Source organism: Phacochoerus africanus, chromosome 7 (genome assembly GCF_016906955.1).
Source record: "Phacochoerus africanus isolate WHEZ1 chromosome 7, ROS_Pafr_v1, whole genome shotgun sequence".
NCBI classification, from domain to species: domain Eukaryota; kingdom Metazoa; phylum Chordata; class Mammalia; order Artiodactyla; family Suidae; genus Phacochoerus; species Phacochoerus africanus.
The window spans coordinates 50,602,245-50,626,613 of NC_062550.1; the positions used below are offsets into that span (position 1 = coordinate 50,602,245).

The 24,369-nt window shown below is 38.7% G+C and overlaps 2 protein-coding genes across 8 annotated transcripts in view; one reads left to right on the top strand and one right to left on the bottom strand.

The window, feature by feature from the left end:
• Positions 1-13,768, bottom strand: part of FGFR1OP2 (FGFR1 oncogene partner 2) — a 29,704-nt gene extending 15,936 nt beyond the window's left edge. For both annotated transcript variants that reach the window (XM_047787347.1, XM_047787346.1), the window contains exon 1: positions 13,630-13,768. The gene's annotated coding sequence lies outside the window, so the exon portion shown is untranslated. The remainder of the gene's footprint in view (positions 1-13,629) is intronic.
• INTS13 (integrator complex subunit 13) overlaps positions 13,634-24,369 on the top strand; it is a 32,773-nt gene continuing 22,037 nt past the window's right edge. For 2 of the 6 annotated variants that reach the window (XM_047787344.1, XM_047787345.1), the window contains exons 1-3: positions 13,992-14,583; positions 15,518-15,753; positions 17,875-17,949. In XM_047787344.1, coding sequence (XP_047643300.1) covers positions 15,529-15,753; positions 17,875-17,949 — 300 coding nt within the window. In that variant the 5' untranslated portion in view covers positions 13,992-14,583; positions 15,518-15,528. Of the gene's footprint in view, positions 13,769-13,988; positions 14,584-14,621; positions 14,734-15,517; positions 15,754-17,874; positions 17,950-24,369 lie in introns of those variants that run through there. The other 4 variants (XM_047787340.1, XM_047787339.1, XM_047787343.1 and 1 more) reach the window with 4 other exon arrangements.

Sequence of the window (24,369 nt, forward strand, 5' to 3'; positions counted from 1 at the left end):
TTCCTCTAAACTTTCAGAGGGGGGAAATTACCTAAAATTATAGACAGGGAGCTCCCCAGTGGCCTAAGGTTAAGACTAGGCACTTTCGCCACTGCAGCCTGGGTTCATTCCCTGATCTGGGAACTGAGATCCTACATTCAAGCTGCTATATGCCACAACCAATACAATAAAATAAAATTATAGATAGATAATAACACTGCTTAAATTTTTTTTCTTTTTTTCTTTTTGGCTGCACCCATGGCATGTAGAGGTTCCAGGCCAGGATCTGAGCCATTGCAGCAACCTGGGTCACTACAGTGACAATGCCAGATACTTAACCCACTGTGCTACAAGGGAATTCCCACGGCTTTTTTGTTTATACTGCAGTCATTATATCTCCACATATCGCCTATTAATCTCACTACTATAGCACACCAGATTCTTTAGAGTAAAATTTTAAAGTTATCTTAAAAAAAAAAAAATGTTGTGAAGGGGATAAGGGGAAGAAATTGACTTGTAATAGCTAAAAAAAATTGAAAATGGAAAAAATATTTGTCTTTCAGTAAAAATAACTGGTTCTAACAGATGGTGAAAGAAAATTAAAAAACCAACTGAAAGTCTAGAGGAAGTTGGAAAAGACATCAGAGAAGTAAAGTTTACTTTGATTGGGAGTTCCCATTGTGGTTCAGCGGTAATGAACCCGACTAGTAAACATGAAGACACGGGTTCGATCCCTGGCCTTGCTCAGTGGGTTAAGGATCCGGCGTTGCTGTGAGCTCTAGTGTAGATCGCAGACATGGCTCAGATCTGGCACTGATGTGGCTATAGCGTGGGCCAGTGACTACAGCTCTGATTAGACCCTCTAGCCTGTGATCTTTCATATGCCACAGGTGTGGGCCTAAAAAGACACACACACACACACACACACACACACGTTTACCTTGACTTAACAGAACTCAAGTCCCAGGTCCTACCCTCTCAACAGTACTGTTGGGACTACTATCAGAAGAATACCACTTTATGCTTTGTAACACAACATATACAACTTAATAGACAGGATGTGTTTCCAAATAAAATGCACTGAAGTTGCTATATATGATCAGATGATAGGTGATCTAGACATGAATACTTACACTGAAAAAGTTACGTTACATTCTAGGGCTATCAACTTGACAACAGGGCACCAAAGACCTGCTGCCCATTAAATCCTATGCTTTAACTAAATAGTTAAGGCTCACCTTCCTTGCCTCAGAGAAACCACATGGGCCTTGACTAAATTAGTCAAAGCATCTCCAGAGCTCACACTAGGTCTTTATAACTAATATTCCCATATGTAGTAAATCCCAGGAATTCTTTTGTGGCACAGCAGGTTAAGGATCTGGTGGTGTCACTGTGACATCTTGGGTCCTGCTGTGGTGCAGGTTTGATCCCTGGCCCAGGAATTTCCATATGCCGCCGGGGAAGCAAAAAAAAAAAAAAAAAAAAATTCCAATAGCTAAATGAAACCACCCTAAATTTTCTACTCTTTAAATAACTATGAAATATCGTTATTTTCTCCTTACTCCAACCACCATACATACTGAAAGAAAATCTCATAACTGTGTTTCCATAATTCAAGAAGTGTCCTAGCCCAAAACAAAACTTGTGAATCTCTAGTACACCAAATCCTGACTTTAGTGTTTGTTAATGGGTTTTACATTAAATATGAAAAGTGATATACACCAGATCTGACATGTGTATCAACAGGTGCTTAGGTCACACTGATAAAATTCAATTTCTTACCAGAAGCTAAACTGATCAAATGACTTAGCTATGGCCCTCTAAGACAGAGCAATTTGCTAAAATGAAAGAGTAAATATATGCTGAATAGTAGCTGAATTGTTTTTAGAATAATTCACTTCTTTAAAGGCTGCGATGAAGTTCCTCCTCTGACATCCTTTAAAGAACAACAAATATTAACTACTTGATGGCTTGATACTACCTAAAATAATAAGGTAGGGGCCCACCATAAAAAAAAAATACTACAAGCTAGTATCCTATACCACAGATACTATGGAATTACTTTAAAGTATGTCGCTATAAATACATTACTTTTTACTAAAAGTCCTTATGCAAGGGCTTCACATAAAACAATGCAATCATAACAAATCCATGGAGCATGTCAAAGATTCCATCACAGACACACAAAATCTGGCCTGCCAAACTCCAAAAAGAAACTTGGGATGATCAGTTATAAAATCCATAAGTATAAGGGCTGATAAAATCAGAATGACTACCTAATAGCCCCTGACAAAAACCTCAAAATGAACACTAAAATCTCCATGAAACATCTAATTCCAGTTGGAAGAGACCAACCATAATATTAAACACTTATGGGAAAGTTTCTTCCTTCCTTTCTTTCTTTCTTATTTTTGGACATGCCCATAGCATGTGGAAGTTCCTGAGCCAGGGAATGAACCTGTGTGACATCAGTGGCAATGTGGCATCCTTAACCCACTAAGTCATCAAGGAATTCCTGGGAAAATTTCATGAATGGCAGAAGATGTGAAAACCTTTTTGTAAATAACATAATACTCAACAATGAATAAAATACCATCCTATTTTGTGTTTCCTTCCAAGAACATTCTAACTTGTCAATAAGGTAATAGGGAAATATATTTAACTTGATCAGTTATTCATTAATTTAAATTATGTAACACTTTGCCTATTTTTCAGAAGTATTTGTTTGTAACACTCCCAGTCTTCAGCAAATTCAGAATAAAACCAAGAAGGTCTGAGCTCAAACACATCATAATCAAATTTCTAAAAATAAAAGACAAAGAAGAAAACCTGAAAGCTGCCAGAAGAAAACAACACATTATTTATGCAGAATCAACAATTTAAATGACTGTAGATTTCTTATCAGAAATCATAAAGGCCAGTAGAAAGTGCTGAAAGAAACTCTCAACCCAGAATTCTATATCCAGTGAAAACACCCGTCATATATGAAGGTGAAATAAAAATCATTCTCAGATAAAGAAAAGGAGAACTCACGTCTAGTAATTTGTTCTAAAGGAAATACTTCAGAGAAAAGCAAAGTGATATCAGAAGGAAACTCAGAGCATCAGGAATAAAGGAAGAGCAATAGAATCATAAATATCTAGGTAAACATAAAAGATTATTCTCTTTTTGAGTGTTTTAAAATATCTAATTCTTGAAAGCAAAAACTGTAACTTTTGTGATGGAAATTTCAATTTATGTATATGTTAACATATAACCATAATATAAAGGGGGAGGGTAAACGGACCTATATTATAATAAGGTTTCAACATTTCATTTGAAATGATAAAATGCCAACTGTAAAATGTCATTTGTAAACTATAAAATAATCATATATATGATTATTATTCTATTTTTATATATAATCATATGCATATATATTGCAATCCTAGAGAAACCCCTAAAAAAAAGCTGTACAGAGACAACAGTAAAAATCATAATAGATAAGGAGTTCCTGTTGTGGCTCAGCAGTAATGAACCCAACTAGTATCCATGAGGACGTGGGTTTGATCCCTGGCCTTACTCAGTGGGTTAAAAGACCTGGCACTGCCATGAGCTGCAATGTGGGTCACAGACACGGCTTGGATCCAGCATTGCTGTGACTGTGGCATAGGCTGGAGGCTACAGCTCTGATTCAACTCTTAGCCTGGGAACTTCCATATGAGGCAGGTGTGGCCCTAAAAAAGCAAACAAAAAACATAACAGGTGAATTAAAATGAATAAAAGAGTTTCAATAACCCAAAAGGAGGAGAAAGGGGGAAATAAAATACTGAGGGTAGAAACAGAAAACAAATGATAAAACAGTGGACCTAAATACAAACATTTTAATAATTACACTAAATATAAACATTCTACACACATTAGAACGTACAGTTTGATAATCTGATTCTTTAATCCGAACTAAAAAACAGGATCCAAACTAACAAAAACCTGAAAAAATAAACAGCTATATATCCACACTTACTGCTGAAAACTTCAACACTTCTTTCTCAGTAATTAACAGAACTTGTACAAAGAAAATCAGCAACAATATAGAAGAAACCAAGTGGATGGAATTGATATGTATAAAACACTATAAGCAACAGCAGCAGAATACATATTATTTTTAAATGCACATGAGATATTCACTAGAATAGATTATGTCCTGGATCAAAAAAAAAAAAATTAACAAATTTAAAAGAACTGTAATCACACAAATTGTTCTCTGACCATAATGGAAATAAACAAAAATAAATAACAAAGAGATAACAAGAAAATCTCTAAACACTTGTAAATTAAACAACACACATAAATAAACCATGAGTCAAAAAGAAAGTCTTTAAATTTATAGTATTAAATGCTTATATTAGAAAATTAGAGGCATTCCCTGGTTGCTTAGAGGTTCAGGATTCAGTGTTGTCACTGCTGTGGCACAGGTCTGATCTCTGGCCTGGGAACTTCTGTATTTTGTGGGGGTAGCCAAAAAAAAAAAAAGACAGAAAGAAAATTAGAAATCTCTCAAATCAATTATCTAAGCCTTAATCTTATGAAATCAGGAAAAGAAGACCAAAATAAACCCAAAGTAAACAGAAAGAAGGAAATAACAAAAGAACAGAAATCAATGAAACTGAAAACAGGAAAGCAACAGAAAAAAAAAAACCAATGAAACAAAAAACTAGTTCTTTGAAAAGGCAAATAAAGTTGCTAAACCGCCAGCAAAACTGACCAAGAAAAAAAAGAGAGAAGGCATAAATTACTAATGTCAGGAATGAAAGAAGGGATATCACTGCAGACTCTTTTTTTTGTCTTTTTGCTATTTCTTTGGGCCACTCCTGCGGCATATGGAGGTTCCCAGGCTAGGGGTCGAATCGGAGCTGTAGCCGCCGGCCTACACCAGAGCCACAGCAACACGGGATCCGAGCTGAGTCTGCAACCTACACCACAGCTCACGGCAACGCCGGATCATTAACCCACTGAGCAAAGGCAGAGATCGAACCCGCAACCTCATAGTTCCTAGTCGGATTCGTTAACCCCTCAGCCACAACGGGAACTCCGACTGCAGACTCTTAATTGATTGAGAGGGTAAGTGAATACAATAATAAATTTCATACACATGAATTGGATAATTTAGATGAAATGGACTAATTCTTTAAAAACAACAAACTATATAAAATCACAAGATGAATAGGTAACTATTAAATAGTCCTATAATGCTTACAGTTATTACAGCTATACCTAATAAATTCCTATAATTACTCTAAGTAATAGTCCTATAACCATTAAAGAAATTGAATTTGTGGAGTTCCCGTCGTGGCACAGAGAAAATGAATCCAACTAGGAACCATGAGGTTGTGGGTTCGATCCCTGGCCTCGCTCAGCTGGTTAAGGATCTAGCGTTGCTGTGAGCTGTAGTGTAGGTTGCAGATGTGGCTTGGATCTGGTATTGCTGTTGCTGTGGTGTAGGCCGGCAGCTACAGCTCTGATTGGACCCCAGCCTGGGAGCCTCCATATGCTGCGGATGTTGCCCTAAAAAGACAAAAAAAAAAAAAAAAGAAAAAGAAAGAAATTGAATTTGTAGTTAAAAATCTTCTGCCCAAAATCTCCAGATCAGGATGGTTTCAAAGACAAATTCTACCAAACACATAAAGAAGCAATAACACCACTCCTATTCAGCCTCTTTGTGAAAATAAAACATTTCCAAACTCATGAAATGACACCAGCATTACGCTGACACCACAACCAACACAGTCCAAGACAAAGAGAGAGAAAACCACAAACCAACATCCTCCTTGAATGTAAATGTAAAAATCCTCATGAAAATATTAGCAACTCAAATTTAACAACATATAAAAAAGAATAATACACCATAACCAAATGGGGTTTATCCCATAATTCAAGGCTGTTTCAATATTCAAAGATTAATCAATGTAATAAAAACAATCATTTGTTCATACCGATTGATGCATTTGAAAAAAAACTCAACATCTTTTCCTAATAAACTTCTCTGCAAACTAGAAATAGAAATGAGATAGGGCAGTTCCAAAAAACCTATGGTAAGCATTATACCTAATGTTCAAAGATTGAATGTTTTCCCTCTAAAATCAGGAACAAGGCCAGGAGGTCCTCAGTCATCACTCCTATTCAACATTATACACAATAAGGCAAGAAAAATAAAAGATTGGAATAAACAGCCCTTCAATTCTGTCAACAAGTTGTCCACATAAAAAAAAATCCCAAAGAATACAAAAAGAATTCCTAAACCTATTAAGTAATTTTAACAATGTTTTAAGACAGAGGATCAACACATAAAAATTAATAGTTTTTCTAAGGAGCTCCCACTGTGGCTCAGCAGGTTAAAGCCCTGATGTTGTCTCTGTGAGGATGCGGGTTCAATTCCTGGCCTTTCTCAGTGGGTTAAGGATCTGGCATTACCACAAGCTGTGGCATAGGTTGCATGTGCGGCTGAGGTCTGACGTTGCTGTGGCTGTTGCTGCAGCTCCAATGTGACCCCCTCGCCTGGGAACTTTCATATACCACAGGTGTGGCTGTAAAAAAAGGAAAAAGAAAGAAAAAAAAAGTTTTTCTATTTACTACCAATGAACCACTGGAAACCAAAATTTAAAAATATATATTTACAATGGTTCGAATAATGAAATACTGGTGCATAAATCTAACAAAACATGCAGGATATGTACACCAATCACTACAAAACGCTGATATAAAAAACCAAAGAGGGTCCAAATAAATGGAGAGACATACAGTGTTAATGGATTGGAAGACTCAACATAGCAGGGATGTCAGTTTTCCACCAATGAGCTACAGATTTAATTCAATTTCCAATCAAAATCACAGCAGGATTTTTTGTAGAAATTGGCAAACTAACTCTATGGAGTTGCAATGAAAATGCAAAGAAACTAGAATAGCCAAAACAATTTTGAAAACAAAGTTGGAGAAATCACAGTACTAAATTTTAAGAATTACTGTAAAGCTACAGCAATAAAGATGGTATGGTATTGGCACAGCCAGTTAGATGAAATAGAACAGAGTCCAGAAATATGCCCACAGAATCATGGCCAGTTGATTTTTGAAGAAGGTGTAAAGGCAAGTCAAAGGGGAAAGGATAAGATTTTCAACAAATGGTGCTATGTAAGATTGAACATCTGCATGCCAAAAACATTAACCCCAACATAATTCTTACACTTTTTACAAAAATTAACTCAAAAAGGACCATAAAGCAAAATGAAAAACAACACTTCTAGAAGAAAAAAACAGAACAAAATTTTTGTGACTTGGGGTTAGGCAAAGAATTTTTAGACATAACACCAGAAGTTTGATTCATAAAATAAGAATTCAATAAACTAGACATCATCAAAATTAGAAATTTTTGCTTTGGGAAAGACTGTTAAAACAGTCTGAAAAAACAAGCTACAAAAATGGAATATTTATAAATCACACATATCACGAAGGACTTGTATTTAAAACAGTTGAACTCTCAAAGCTAACAATAAGAAAATGATCTAACTTTTAAAAAATGTGCAAAAGACTTGAACATTTAAGCAAAAAGATATATGGATGGCAAACAAGCACATGAAAAGATGTTCAACATTATGAGCCATTATGAGAAGTACAAGAATGTAAAATAATACGGTTATTTTGGAAAACAGTTTGGCAGTTTCTTACAAAATTAAATATATTCTATAATAAGACCCAGCAACATCACTTCTGGGTATTTACTGTACAGAGATGAGTGGATAAACAAATTGCAGTATATACAATCCATTCGATGGAATACTACTCAGCAATAATATGGAATGAAGCATCGATAAGGCCAAGAATAGAGATGAATCTCAAAGATACTATGCTGAGTGTGTGAATGAAGACCATCTCATACTGTTTCTATAATTTACCTGGCACTGCCAAAAGGACAAAACTATAGTGATGGATGAGAGATCAGAGGTTGTCAGGAACTGGGAGTGGGAGGGGGGAGGATGTGGCACAGAGAGTATTCTGAAATAATAGTTCTGTACCCTGATTGTGGTGGAATCTGTATACATGTTAAAATGAACAGAACTATTCTCCAAAAAAGGGGCAAAACTAAAAAAAACTAAAAAAAAAAAAAAAATTACCTGTCCCCAAGGTTTTGTCTTTGTCTTTAGTTCATCTGCTGCTTATGTGCATGTGGTATAAGGAAGATATCTAACTATATTTTCTTTTTCTTATGGGGGCAGCTAGTTGCCCCAGTCCCCAATTATTGGATAATACATTCTTCCCCACTGAATTTTAATTCAGCCACATTTGTTGTATGTTTTTTTCAATAAATGTTAGGTATGCTTCTGAGCTCTCTAGTCTATCTCTGGGTCTATTTATCTATCTTTACATCAATACACTGCCTCAGCTGTTAGAGTTGTAAAATGATTCTTGCTATCTGATATGGCAAGTCATCTCTTCTGGCTTATGACTTTTCCCCAACTTAATTCAATCCAAATGGACCACTAACTGCTAGGTAATACTTTTAATTAGTTCAAAACTGCTAGTGGAAATTTTTTATTAAGATGGCAGAATAGAAGGACTGGAGCTCAACTTCTCTCCTAAAAACAACAAAGTTTACAACTACATGCTGAGCAATCTTCAACCAAATGGACCAGAAAGCTTCAAAAAGATATCCTACTCCAGAAGACAAAGAGGAGGCCACATCAAGAGGTAGGAGGGGTGATTATACCATATAAGCAACCCCATATCTCCCGGGTGGGAAGCCCCACAGACTGGAAAGGAACTGGTTCACCGAGACTCACCTACAGCAGTGAGAGTCCTGAGCCCCACATCAAACTCTCACATGTGGGGATCTGGCACTGGGAGAAAGAGCCCCCAGAGCATCTGGCATTGAAGGCCAGTGGGGCTTGTGTGCAGGAGCTCCAAGGAACTGGGGGAAATGGAGACCCCATTCTTAAAAGGCACACATAGTCTTTCACGTGCACTGGGTCCCAGGGCAAAGCAAAGTCTCCATAGGAATCTTGGGTCAAACCAGACTACAGTTCTTGGAGGACCTCCTGGGAAAAGAGGGGTGATTGTGGCTTATTGTGCAGGAAGGACAATGGAAGCAAAGTTCTTGGGAGTATTCAGCAGTGTGCCTTTCTCTGGAGGTGGCCATTTTGGGAAAATATGGCCCCACCCATCAGTGCTGAGAAGCCTCAGGCCAAACAACATTCCAGGTGGGAACGAAGGTCCTCCCATCAGTAAACAGGCTGCCTAAAGTCCCCCCAGGCAGAGACAAAGCCCCATCCACCAGAGTGATAGGAATCAGCTCCACCTACCAGTGGGCAGGCATCAGTCCCTCCCATCAGGAAGCCTAAAGCAAGCCCCCCATACCAACTTCAGCCACAAAGGGGGCAGACATCAGAAGTAAGAGAGGTTACAACTCTATTATCTATAAAAAGGTCACCACACCAAAAACCTATAAAAATAAAAAGACAGAGAACTGTAACTCAGATGAGGGAGAAAGAAAAAAACCCCAGAAAATCAGTTAATTGATCAGGAGATTCTCAGCCTCCAGGGAAAAAACTTTAGACTGTTGATGCTGAAGATGATGCAAGACATTGGAAATAAACTGGAGGCAAAATGGGTAACTTAAAGGAAACACTGAGCAAAGAGATACAAGATATAAAGCTTAAGCAAGAAGAGATGCAAAATACAATAACAAATAAAAAATTCACTGGAAGCAGCTAACAGCAGAATACAGGAGGCAGAAGAACGAATAAGTGAGGTGGAAGACAAAACTGCTAGTGGCTTTATGAACCTGAGGAATATCACCTTACATTGTTTTTTGGTCAATGGATAAGGCTATCCCCATTTTATCAATGAGGAAATAGACTTGGGATTTCAAAGGTAAGGAGCTGACTGACAGCACCATGTAGCAAGGAAGGAGCCAGGATGGTACCAGAAATAGAACTTCTGACCCACTGTAGTGCAAACTCATGAGCCAAGGTGGATCTCAAGGGCTCTGTTTGCTTTTACCCACACAAAACCTATTTTGGCCTCCTGGGTGGGAAAACAAAGCAAATTCTTTGACTCTACCAATAAGACTTCCAAAATATTATATAAATTGCATTTAAAACCAACTATAGAAAAGAAATGGGAGTGTGACAAAAAAAATAACAAATTTCTAATATTTTTCCTTATGACCTAGCACCTATTCTAACCAGCCACCACAGTTACCTATAAGACTGTTAAAAGAAGACAAAAGGCCCCAAATGGAGTCACTTATGCTCAGCCCCACATGACCAAACCAAGACTTTGCTTGGAGTCTCAGCCTTGTCCAGAAATGGAAACTTAAATCAGTCAATCTAGAATCACCCAGTCAGCACCAGTGAGGTCATCTCACAAGTAAGGCCTGACAGACCTTTGCCATGCCCTAAAGGAAAGTAATCTTGTCACAACCAATCTGCTTTTTTCTAGTATAACTTCCTTGTCCCACTCCCTTCTCCTATAAAAAAGTCTTTAATTTCGTTCAGTTCTTTGTAACTCCTTCCTATCTGCTAGATGGGCTGCCTGATTCATGAATCTTTGAATAAAGCCAATAAGATCTTTAAAGTTTATTCAGTTGAATGTTGTTTTTTAACAGGACCAATTTGGCTTTTAAAAGTTATGATTAACATCTACTTTAAAAAACATTCTTTGGATTGCAGAATGAAATACTACTATTGGAGTTCCCATCATGGCTCAGTGATTAATGAACCTGACTAGCATCCATGAGGACAGAGGTTCGATCCCTGGCTTTGCTCGGTGGGTTGAAGATCCAGTGTTGCTGTGAGCTGAGCTGTAGGTGGTTGACATGGCTTGGATCCTGCACTGCTGTGGCTGTGGCGTAGGCCGGCAGCTACAGCTCTGATTCAGTCCCTAGCCTGGGAACCTCCAAATGCTGCGGGTGCAGCCGTAAAAGCAAAATAAATAAATAAATAAATAAACAAAATAAAAAATACTATTATCAAAATGAACTACATTTAAAATTTGTTTGTAACTATAAAAACATTCCTATTCAGAGAAAAGAATTATAAACAGCAGGTAATTCAAAGTATACTTTTATTAGCATTTCAGAAAAACAGTGACACGAAGTTTCTAAGAATCCGCATGTTCATTTCCTGTATGTGAAACCACAGAAAAGTTTAAAATATTTTAGAATATGCATTTACTTTGCCACCTTTTCTTTGAAAACCATTGTGCTTTTCCTCCCTTTTTTGGCTGCTAACTGGAATGGGAAGACTGTTTTCCATATTCTCTAACATGTTTTAAATTTTAAAAAAGACTCTAGTTTTTAAAAAAGATATTCTCAATTTATTTGTCCATTCTTACAGTGAATGTCCTAACTAGTCCCAGTGTACTTGCTTAACAATATCTTCAACAGGCAGGTTCAAATTATAGGTGAAATTTTTTAAACGCAGTTCCCTGCTCCCCTGCTCCACATTAGCCACATTCTCGCCCACTTTACCACCCAAAGACATTCATAACCAGACTCCTGGCAGAGGGTTCAGAACATTCTGCTGATGATAAAAGAAAAACTACCACCCACCCAATTTTGCAACTGCCAGCTGTTTAGTTTTGGATTTTGGTTAAGAAAAATTCACTCTTCTTTCTTTTTTATCCACAAACCCATTATAGCTAGAACTACAGAGAAATACTGTGACCACTGACATACCATAAATGTGTCTATGAACACCAACAGTCCAGTTCAGTTAAAAAATTTTATCAGATTACTTAGCAAGGTGCCTCTAAAGTTAATTAGTAGGTAATATTAACTGACACATATGGAAATAGAAAAATAAAAAGCCATAGTTAAAGCTTTCTTAGAAGCCCAAGTCTAAAAAGATCAAGAAAGAAAACATGTAAATTATGTATTTTAGAAAAGCATCTCATACAGACATATCACTGTATGAGAAAGTACAAGAAATTTTCACTGTCCTTGAAAATGATGGAATGAACACATTTGGAGCTTTATGAAGAAAATGAATTTTTAAAGGAAGAACAGAATTTGAAAGTAAGGACACAGAAGAATTTTTTTTTAACTACATGCTACTTGGAATTGTAGCTAAATATAAGTTGCACATACATATGTTTAAACAGGAAAGACAATTCAGCAAAGGACTAACCTAATCTTGATTATTTCTAACCTATGGGCAAGGATTCATTGGAAGAGTTACATGGATATACTTACACCAAGCATGGTCTATAGTCTAAAATATTTCTCATACATATATATCCCACTATTTTTTTATAGGCAGAGACTGGTAATAATAAAATACAAAATCATTTAAAAGCATAGAAGTTTTTTGCTACTATGCACAACCTCAACTAATAGATACTAAAAGTACAACTTCTTGTGTGTTGGGGTAACAAGTTCCTCATATTCAAAACAGGTCAGGGTTCTATTACATTATAAATACGCATATATATATATATATATATATATATATATATATATATAATATCTGCTATGTGCCAAGCATTGGACGAACTTCTGTTAGAGAAAGATAAGACATGATTCCAGCTCAAGCGCAAACTGGCACAAGAGACAGATACTTGAACAAATAATGTCTCACACAATCTAAAAAACACTGCAGAAGGACTGTTTTAAGTGCTTTGGGAGCACGGTGGTACTATCAGTGTCACCTGGAGGAATCTGAGAAGTCTATGAATTGGATCTTGATAGGTGCTTTTTAAAAAAAGGAAGAGTAAGCATTAAAGGCAGATGATGCAGCATATACAAAGGCTTGTGAAAGCGTTGGAGAAACAGCCAGTAGTCTGGCATGACAGGATACTGAGGTATTTGGAGGAGAGGCAAAAAAAGACGGAAAAGGTAAAGTGGATAAGGACACACAGTAAAAGGTCCTAAGTGATATACTTAACAACTTGGTCAGCAATATCGATACTAAAAAGGTGTAAAGAAAGGGTTGATATAAACAGATTTTGTATTTCAGAATGGCAGCTCTAGGGAAGGATGATGGTAGGGAAATCAGTTGGGGGTGGGCAATGACTCTGGTCAAAGAAGAAATACCATAGTGCAGTGAAAGTGGAAATAAGTCAAGGATGAGCCTTAGGTTCCTAATCTGGACAGCAGGATGGATACAGGTATACCATCATTTGAGATGAGATACAGAAGAAAGGCAGGAAGAAAACCAGGAAAAGAGAAGGATTCTTTGGAGGGCAGCTTCAAGGCAGTATGATTATCCAGGAAGAGAACTAGGAAAAGAGCAATACTTCTTGGAGGGCAGTTTCAAGAAAGAAGTAATGATTAACCAAGTCATCTTCTGCAAAGGGGTAAACTGAAAACTGAAAAGGACGCCTCTTCCATCCCTGCCGACCACCCCCACCCCGCCTCGCAAATGCTGAGCTCCCAGGTGGGTTAGGCAGGAAGAAAACAGAGACGAAAGGTGTGTCCACAGGGTTTGGGCCAAGGGTTTCCATCAAACTTTCCGTACCTCAGCTCCGGAAAGACGGTCTCAGAGCTGAGAACAGAGAGGAAGTACCGCGCCCAGGCACGGGCAGCCGGTGGTTCAAGAGGTGGGGCAAAGAGCACCGTCAGGGGAAGGAAGCTTCCGACTCTCTTAAACCCGCTCTGGTCCCTGGACTGATTCCACTTACTCTGGTCTCAATCCCTCGCAGCCGTCAGCTGTGGCGACTAGGACTCAAAGCCTCTGCCAACGGGGACCTATGCACCAAGGGAAGAGACTCCTTTCGCTTGTTCAGCTTCTTCAGCTAGCAGACGCAGACCCCAGCAGAGGTAGTGTTGGGGCAGATGGGAGGGTCATAGGTGATCAGTCCCATCACTGGTCAGGGTAAAAACCTCCGCTCACCGCCTCCGACCTGCGCTCTCAGAGCGCCTCAACCTCGCGAGACTTCTTCCCTCGCGTTACCGTGGAGGCAGAGCCCGGCGATTTACTTGAGGCCTCTAGCTGACATGCGCAAGAGGTAGGGGCGGGCCACTTATACGTCCCTCCCCACTGATCCACATTCTAGCTTTTGCTCGGCCTCTCGCTAAGTCTCGCGAATTTTGCTTGGGGAAATCGGCCTGGGTTGGAGAGACTGAGAAGGGAGACCTGGTGGGAGGGCCTTACGCTTAGGGGACCGTGGCTGCTTTAGCTGGTGCTGTGGTTGGTACTTCGCTGTGGGGAGGTTCTCAGGTCGCCCGGATCAATCTTCCCAATGGGTGACTGGGAAAATTAGCGGATAGAAAATCCTGATGGTTGGAGGCATTCTTTTCCCCTTGGCTCCGCCCTCTTCCTGTTAGAGACCTTAGTGTCTGGCCCACCGAGGGGGAAGGGCAGCTTGGCGGGGCTGTCAAGGGCGCTTTGCGCACGCGCCAGTCCGAGTGTGTGAGTGTTTGTGTTCACGCGCAGGCGCGCGCGCGCTCCTGCATTTAGGAAGCCTGGGAAGGACCGGTGTGCTAGGAGATGAGCGGGGAAAACCTAGTCCCCGGTCTTTGGTACCAGACATTCCTGACTGTGCGCTGACCCTCCCCACCCAGCCAGCAGCCTTTTCCAGAGAGGCTGTGGTTCATAGCCTCTGTTCGTTTTCACTGCAAGACCAGGCACGAAAGTAAGCGAACCTCGATCCTGAGATCTTCCCTATCCACTCACCTTGTACTTTCCACCCCCCACCCTCTGGCAGAGTGTGTCTAGGTTTCTCAAAGAAGAGTTTTGCATGAAGGGGAAATGCGTTTGAAAGCGGCCGGGCTGTAAAAAATCGGTTCGTTTTGATGAACACTTTTGCTCTGTTTACCATGTGCTTTTCTAATGTGAATTGTCTATTCGGTATAAGATTGTATTAGCGAAGCAAGGGAGTTTTGTAAGAAAGTTTTAAAAGTTCTTCCTCCCATCAGTGTGATAATAGCACATAAGTTTTTCTGTTCTACATGATAAATTACTGTGGTGTTTCTAAAGCTAATGGGGAGAGTGTGAATTTGAGGTCCTTATCCTAATGCGAAAATCTAATAATGCAGTTATCCTAGGAAATGTTTATGTTTGGGGCTTCCCTTTTGTTGTCACTCCTCTTTCCAGTTTCCAGAAGTTTTTCAGAAGTCTTGAGAATTTTTTTGGAGGGAAGCCCAAAAATGCTGACCTGGGTTAGTTTGCAGGTTTTTATGTGATTGATGTCAACTCACAAGGATCATCAGAAGTGTATTTGAAGAGTATTTGTCGCTATTATGTGTTATGTAAGGGAAACAAGTACGATTATTTGTAGAAATGTTTTCTTCTGACAAATTTAAGTTCATTCCAAAAGCAAAAATATATATATACATGGGTTGTAATCTTGCCTGTGACAGGTTAATATGGTATAGTTCATCCCTTGAATTGATAGTTACACTATGGTCATGACCTCATTAAATTTGTCCTTTGTTGGATAAATTCCTTTGAATACTGATTATTCATGTCCCCTACCAAATCTTCTTGAGGAAAAGACACATTCATTAGAAATAATTTAAGATAGTAAATGTTTTGTATGTTTGGCTAATGTATTTTATCCCTTACAGGTTAAAACAAAATGAAGATTTTTTCTGAATCCCATAAAACAGTATTTGTTGTGGATCACTGCCCTTACATGGCAGAATCATGCAGACAGCATGTGGAGTTTGATATGCTGGTGAAGAATAGGACCCAAGGAATCATCCCTTTGGCCCCCATATCTAAATCATTATGGACTTGCTCAGTAGAATCTTCCATGGAATATTGTAGAATAATGTATGATATATTTCCTTTCAAAAAGCTGGTGAGTGTGAATACAAGTAAAATCATGATCTGGGGGATGTACTTAACTGCCTAGTACCTTCTTTGTATATGAGTTTGCTATAGATTTGACTTATAACTGTTTATTTACGACTTTAAAAATGTGGTCTATTTCTCAACAATCCTTTGAGGTAGCTACTATAATTGCTGGGACAATATTCAAAGTATAAAATAACCAGAATGGAACAAACACTGACCATGGAGAATTGTTGCCAGCCTAAGCAGAAGGGATTTTGGTTGTAAGCACTTTGTCAAATTGTGTTGGTGTGTACCATCTGAATATCAGCTATGATTATTACTGCCATGTTAGAGATGGCAGAACCTGAGATAAAGAGAAGCAGCTAGCCCTGAGTCATATCTCTAGTTAGAGGCAGAACCAAAGTTTGAGCCTGGCTACTTAGAGTTTTAATGAAAATGTCCTAAACTGCTACAGGACTTGGCCATATTAGAAAGAAATGCTTTTAAGAATGCCAAGTGGAAATTATTTTTACCACTAAGAAGAGAAGTGGAAGACTGATAGAAATTCCAAATATGAAAATTATCTTCAGGTTTCAGAATCGCAACTGTTTTATTTTGGGAATGTCATTTGGTTAGCCACAAGTGGATGATTTGCTTTCTGTGTCATTTGGAGCAGCATAGTAGGCTGGGATCTAGCCACTTTGTAGACTGGCCCAGGCAGGATAGTAACTGTAAGGCTGAACCTAGAGCGTCTAATATAATTTATACATTTAGATATATTCCAAATTAAAATAAAAATTGTTTTTAGCCCCCCTGTAACTTGTGCATCATGTAGGGTAAAACAATATATATGAGAGGCAGTATTAAGATTGTGATGTAGGGCATAGGTTTTGGTTCAAGTCCTGACATCATTAAGCTACCAGCAGTGTAACCTTGATCTTTTTACTTAATCTCTCCAAGCCTCAGTTTCTTTCCATGTGATCATAACACCTACTTCCTCTGATTGTTGCAAGATTTCAGTGAGATAATGTGAGTCAAGTAGCTGGTAAAATATGTCCCTTTCAGATAAGTCTTAGAAGAGAAGGCTACTTATCAAAATTATTGGGGAAGCAAAACTAGTGTTTCACAGATGTTAGGAAAAAAGATGATGTATTAGATCATATAGTCCAGGGGAAACAAATAATCTCACCATCCTCCCCAAAGGAAACATAAGCCATCATTTGATATGTTTTCTAATATATCTGTACTATCATCATCTTACTTGATAGTATTTTTTTTTTTTTTGCATTTTACTTTAAAATTTAGCGTAAAGTCCAGAGCTATTCTTTTGGCCTTCAGTGCCCTATGTGATACGGATACTGCTTATTTTTCTGACCTTCCTCCCTACCTCTCTGCCCACTCTGACCTTCACCCTTTTGAGGGTACACACTTGGAAGCCTTTGCATTTGCTGTTGGCTGTACCTGGAATTTTCTACTTCCGGCTCTTTCCATGACTGGTTTGTTTGTTTCTTTCTTTCTCTCTCTCCTTCTTCCCTTTTCTTCCTTCCTTCCTTTTGCTGCGTCCTCGGCATACAGAAATTCCCAGGCCAGGGAATGAACCTGCACCACAGCAGTGACTGGAGTCACAGCAGTGACAATGGCTGATTCCTAACACACTGGGCCACAAGGGAGCGCCTCCATGACTGGTTTCCTTTGGTTATTTTGGACTCCCCTCAATTGCCACTTATGTAGAGAGCCTTGTTCTGATCACCCAACCTAAAGTAGCTAAACAACTTCTTTTTCATAGCATTTCTTACTCTCTGCAATTATCTTGTTCGTTTGTTTTTGTTTGTATTCTCCCTGCACTGCCCTCTATCTCACCACACCCCAGCATCCCTATACTTTCTCATATTGTGAACAGCACAGCTGTTCTCTTCATCACTGTATTCCCATATCCCCAGGGCTGAGAATAGCGCCTGGCCTGTACTAGACATTCTGTGGCTATAAAAATGAATGAATGAATCAATCAGCGAAACAGCTGGAGACTGCACTCTATTTATGTTTATGTTACTTAATATTAAAAGATATTTATAATAAAGATATTTTAAAGATGATGTGACTGAGTGAAATTGGAGCTGAATACTAATTATTTCTTTGACCCTATTAGGTGAATTTCATTGTGAGTGACTCTGGAGCACATGTTTTAAACTCGTGGACTCAAGAAGACCAGAATTTGCAGGAGGTATGCTTAGGTTTTGAGCTGTGGCTATTTTTAAAAATTATCTGAATGTGGTAATACTTTCTTAAATATTTTGTAAAATAGTTTTTTAAATCGATACAGTGTTGGCACACAGTTTTGAAACACCAACAAATACTAGCTATCTGGAGTTCCCATTGTGGCTCAGCAATAATGAACCCAACTAGGGTTACCTGTATCCAAGAGGATACAGGTTCGATTCCTGGCCTCAATCAGTGAGTTAAAGATCCGGCATTGCTGTGAGCTGTGGTGTAGGTCACAGACGTGGCTTGGATCAGATGTTGTGACTGTGGTGCAGGCCCACAGTTGTGGCTCCAATTGGACCTCTAGCCTGGGAACTTCCATATGTCGTGGGTGCAGCCCTAAAAAGACAAAATCAAAAGAGAAACAGGTATTTACCTTCCAGTATTTCTCCACTTCCTAGAAGCAACCTTTCATCTCTGTAGCCCATCTACTTTTTACTTCCATGTTTCTAAATAACATGTTTTACTGCTAATTATAGAGTTCTCAATTTAAACCTTATTTATCATCACTGTTGATGACGGTTTACCTTTTATACTTCCTCTCAGCCATGCCGCTATAACTGCCCCCTTCCCTTTCTGGATTTTCTCAATGTTGTTACAGCAAAGGTATTGGTTAATTCAGAATTCCATGTTTACATGTTTCTAATGTCTACATAAAGTGTTATGCACTGCTAAGCCAAGCAGTATATGTGGTTATTTCATTTCTTTTTTTTTAAGGTTTTATTGTGACATAGTTGACTTCCTGCACTGTATAAGTTTAAGCATAATGATTTGTGTTGTTTCTATTTGACTTTCTGTGTATTCTTGGAATTTATCATTTCCTCTTTTCCCACTTTACTTTGCTTAGTTCTCTTTTGTTTTTGTTTTTTGTCTTTTAGGGCCACACCCACAGCACGTGGAGGTTCTCAGGCTAGGGGTCCAGTCAGAGCTATAGCCACCGGCCTGTGCCAGAGCCACAGCAACACGGGATCCAAGACACATCTGTGACCTACACCACAGCTCACGGCAACGCCAGATCCTTAACCCACTGAGCAAGGCGAGGGATCGAACCCGCAACCTCATGGTTCCTAATCGGATTCGTTAACCACTACACCACAACGGCAACTCTGAATTTTAGCAGTTTGATTTTTTTTTTTTTCCTTGAAAAACTTCTTGAAGTCTTTGGCTGAAGTTTAAGTTAGTTGGTTTCTAGGCCTGGTGGACTGCTATCATCCTCTTTGCTCCCCATTTTTCAGGTCCCAATTTTTTCCCCTCTGTTTTGGTGTGTAATCTCTTGTTTGGGTAGAATATAACCTCCAGAATTCATGTAACTTATGTTATAGTTTACTGATACTTAGGGCAAAAAATTTCAGGTTGGAAATAAGTTTTTTCTCAAAATTCTGAGGCCCTTACTCCACTGTTCTATAGCTTCCAGTGTTGTTGAGAAGTTCAGTACCATTTTTCTTCATAATTTCTCTCTGAAACCTTTTAGAATCTCTTCTTCCCCCTTTTGTCCTGAAATGATAATTTGCCCTGGTGTTGGTTTTTTTCTCATTCATTATGCTAGGGCATGTGGAAGTTCCTGGGCCAGGGATCAAACCTGTGCCACGGATCAAACCTGTGCCACAGCAGCAAAATTGCCAGGGCACTCCTAGGCTTTATCTTCTTCAGGAAAATTTCCCTGTATTGTTTCTTGAATAATGTTCTTGACTCTGTGTTGTAGCTCTTTCTGGAATCCCTCTGAGTGGGGTGTCTGACCTCCTGGATTAAATTCCTTATTCTTTTTGTAATTGGTCCTCTCGTTGTTGTTCTTTCTGAGCCTTTTACCTATTTCCTTATATGGAACTTTTTGTTTGATCATGTCTTTAATTTCCAAGAACTGTTATTCATGCTCTAATTATGCCTGTCTTGTTCATATCCTTTTCTTGTTTTATGGGTATAATCTGAAGGTATTAATAGTTTATTTGAAGTTTTGATCTCTTTGTCATTTCAGCATTCTCTTCACATTGAGGGGCTTCTCTTAAATGCCTACTGATATTTAGCTATGCAGCCTTACTTGAAAGTAGGGCATCAAACAGCAGATTAGAAGATCTGCATGTTGTGGAGTGAAGGAGGTATTGCTAAATGGCCTTCACTGTGGCTTCATCTCATTGGTTTCCCTGGGAGACCTCCAGGTGTCATCTCTCTGGGACTATGCAGGAGCTCCAGAGAAGGTCTTCCACTCTTCTACCTGTCAGCTCTGGAAGCCAGGGAAGAGGGTAGCTTCTACCATCCAACAGGTGAACTTTAACCCAGTCTTTCTGTTTTTGGTCTAATACTGTGCTGTCCAGTAGAGTAGCTTCTAGCCATATGTAGCTTCTATTAGCTATTAAAAAGCTACTCTTTAAATTTAAATCAATCAAAATTAAATACATGTAAAAAATTCAGTTTTTCTGTAGCACTGGCCATGTTTCACATGCTCCCTAGGTCACATGAGGAAAGGCTATTGTACATCATGGATAGAAAATGTTTCCATCATCACAGAAAGGTCTTACATGCAGCACTGGTCAGTATCTCACCCTTATAGTCGGCTGTGCTTTGTGGTTTCCATGCCGGGTACCTTTCTGGTTCATTTCTTCTGAGGAATGTGATTCTGTATCTGGGAGAATCAGGGAGAGATAGTTGCTTACCTGGGTGGGTTGTGAGTAAAACTGGGAGTCAGGTTGCTCTTTTTTCTGACTTCAAGTCATTCATCGTTTTCAGTATCATGTCTCACCTCTGCTTTGTGTGGTTCTTGATGCCTCCAGTTCCTGAACTTCTCCTGGATTTCTTCTTCTTTTTCAGCCACCTTGTGGCTTATGGAGGTCCCTGGGCCAGGGATCAGATCCCAGCCAACACTATGACCTGTGCCTGAGACAATGCCAGGTGCTTTAACCGGCCAGGTTGGGGATGGAACCCATGTCCTGGTGCTGTAGAGACACCGCCGATCCTGTTGCACCACAGCAGGAACTCCTCTCCTGGATTTAGAAAGGCATGTCATCTTGGTTTTTTCCCGTGGGCACTTAGATTTCAGATTAGTCAGTCTTACTAAACTCATGACCTTTCCTCCATCCATTTTCAAACACCCTTGCTGACATTTCTTGTTTGTTTTCTTGTCTCTGCCTCCATTCTTTTCATCTTTGTAGATTTATGGATTTTTTTTTCCCTTTTGGTGTTTGTTTTTTAAAACTAAATTCCCTCTAGTTTTAGTAGAGTTTTAGGAAGGAGAAGAAATAAATAAGCCCATGCTCAATACATCAAATTTATGTTTTTGAAACATGTGTCTAAGGGTATTGAGTTGTGGTATATTATAGTCTTTGCTGTTGTTTAGTTGGATAGAAGACTTCATTCTGCTAGGTTCTTCACTGATGAATATGAACACTAGAGACAGGCATCAGTGAAATATTTGAATACATGATTTGAACTCTTTCATGTTAAAATTTTTCTGTTAATGGGGAGACCCGTTGTGGCTCAGAGGTAACGAACCCAATGAATATCCATGAGGATGCGGGTTCAATCCCTGACCTTGATCAGTGGGTTAAGGATCTGGCGTTGCTATGAGCTATGGTGTAGCTTGGATCCCACGTTGCTGTGGCTGTGGCATAGGTCAGCAGCTGCTGCTCCAATTTGAACCCTAGCCCAGGAACTGAAGGTTCGGCCCTAAAAAGAAAAAAAAAATTTTTGTTAATGGATGCCCTTTAATGGAAATAATCCCATCCAAATGTATTTTAAATGGAACACTTATAAAGAAAATGTGTTTATCACAGTGTTTGGTCTTAAAGTAATGTTTTTCTTTGTTTGTTTTTTGTCTTTTTGTCTTTTCTAGGGACGCTCCCACAGCATATGGAGGTTCCCAGGCTAGGGGTCTAATACAAGCTGTAGCCACCTGCCTACCCCAGAGCCACAGCAACGCCAGATCCGAGCCGCATCTGCAACCTACACCACAGCCCACATCAAGGCCAGATCCTTAATCCACTGAGCGAGGCCAGGGATTGAACCTGCAACCTCATGGTTCCTATTCAGATTCATTAACCACTGAGCCATGACGGGAACTCCTAAAATAATTGTGATTAATATAATATATAAACATTTTGAGGTAACTTGCTGAAGGAGTGGTCTTATTGGCTTGGCTTTGAATTTGTATCACTCCAGAATGTTCTTTATTCTCTCATTGCTTAAAAAAAAAAGAGTATTCCATACATTCCTCCTGTCTTTTGAAATAGCATGTACAGAGCTTTGTTCTGTCAGGAGGTACTGTGAAAGAAGCCTGAAGCTTCTCTATTTATATGTGAGTAAAAATAAGTACAAATTTATATAAATCTTCTTACTGCATCTCTGCAATGCAGTGAAAGGTACGTATTTGATAAAGGTAGCAATACTGATGATAGAAGAATTAGTACTTCCTTCTGCTTTCTGAAGGTGAAGGGATATTATATCATACTCTTTTAGATTGAGACCAGAAGGGGAAACTCCAGTTATGAAGGCAACTATATAACAAATCACTGATGTTTAAGATGATATAAAATAATCGACACTTTGTATAAATTATGTATAATCTTGCCTGTGTTAACACATTTAATGTTTAGCTATGGTTATCCATGTCACATTTTACTCTGGTTATTGTGAGTAATCATGAGAAATAATTGAAGTGGATTGATTGAAGAATATGTAGGCTAGAAAGATTGTAGACATCTTTTCCTTTGATTCCTTTGTGCAGGTAATGGAACTGAGAGGCCCACAAGTTCCAGAGGTAGTTTGACTTGTGTACCTGGATCGAGGGCTCATTCTGTTACAGTTCATAACTCTATCCTGTATGTCATATATTTTATTACAAAAAACTTTGTCAGATTTCAGGAGGTTTGGTTTTGTTTTATTGGCGAAAAGAAAAAAAATTGAAAGTATCATCCCCCATACTAATAACAGCTTCTGTTATTAATTTCACTTTCAGATTAAGAAAAGGGCTAGGAGAAATTGACCAGTGTCACACAATCTTAAAAGGCAGAGCCAGAATTTCACTTTATATTTATCTGACTCTAAAGGTTAAGCTTTCTTTCTGTTGCTTTCCCAGGACCACAACACCCCTCCCCTAAATTATTATTATGTTTCTCTTAAGTGCTAGGAACTTTATATAGTCATGTATACACAGTATTTTTTTCTTTCTTTTTGATTACTTTTCGTGAATAGATAATACCTATGTAGTTTTTGGGGTTTTTTGTTGTTGTTGTTGTTTTGTCTTTTTAGGGCCACACCTGCAGCATATGGAGGTTCCCGGGCTAGGGGGTCCAGTCAGAGCTGCAGCTGCTGGCCTACACCACAGCCACAGCAGTGCCAGATCCAAGCTGTGTCTGCTATCTACACCAGACCACAGCTCCTGGCAGTGCCGAATCTGTAACCCACCAAGCGAGGCCAGGGATTGAACCCACTTCCTCATAGATACTAGTTGGATTTGTTACTGCTGAGCCACAATGGAAACTCCCCTATGTAGTTTAAAAATAAAATTTACATATGTATTTGTATGTATACATAGGTATATATATATGTGTGTATGTGTGAGTGTAAAAGTAAAAGCTTCTCTTTGAAAAATGTTGTGGCCCCTGCCCCAGTCCCACTTAGTGGCATGCAGGAGCCTGCTTATACTAACTTGGGAGAACTGAGTGTGTGTATCTCCTGTCAACTTTGCATTTAGTGAAAGCTTGAAATTAGCGATTATGTGAGTATTTAACCATAGATATTGGCAAACACCATAAATTAGGGTTTCTTTTTCCTTTGGAGAGCTGATTTACCAGCACTTCACTGTATATCCCTACCACTATTAGTTTTGAATGGGTCCTCCCTATATATGTATGTATATGTACATATGTGTGTGTGTGTTTATGTGTTGCTTTATGCATATATAAAGCAATCCCTCACACTTTGTCCTTTTTAAAGATTATTTTGGCTATCCTGGATCCTTTGCAATTCCATATGAATTTTAGAATCAGCTTGAAGATTTCTACCAAGAAGTTAAGTGGGATTTTGACAGGGATTATACTTAATCAGTAGTTCAGTTTGTGTAATAGTGTCATCTTACAATATTAAGTCTTCTAGTCCATGAACATGGAATGTTTTTTGTTCATTTAGATCTTTAATTTCTTTCAACAATATTTTATAGTTCTCAGAATATAAAATTTGCCTTTGCTTTGTTAAATTTATTCCTAAGCATTTTATTCTTTTTAGTGCTTTAGTAAATGGAATTGTTTTCTTAATCTCATTTTTGGAGTTGTTCTTTGCAAGTGTAAAGCAATACAGTTGGTTTTTGTGTGTCGATCATGTATCCTGCAGCCTTGCTGAACTTGCTAATTATTTCTAAAAAATGTCTAGTGGATTCCTTAGGATTTTCTAAGGA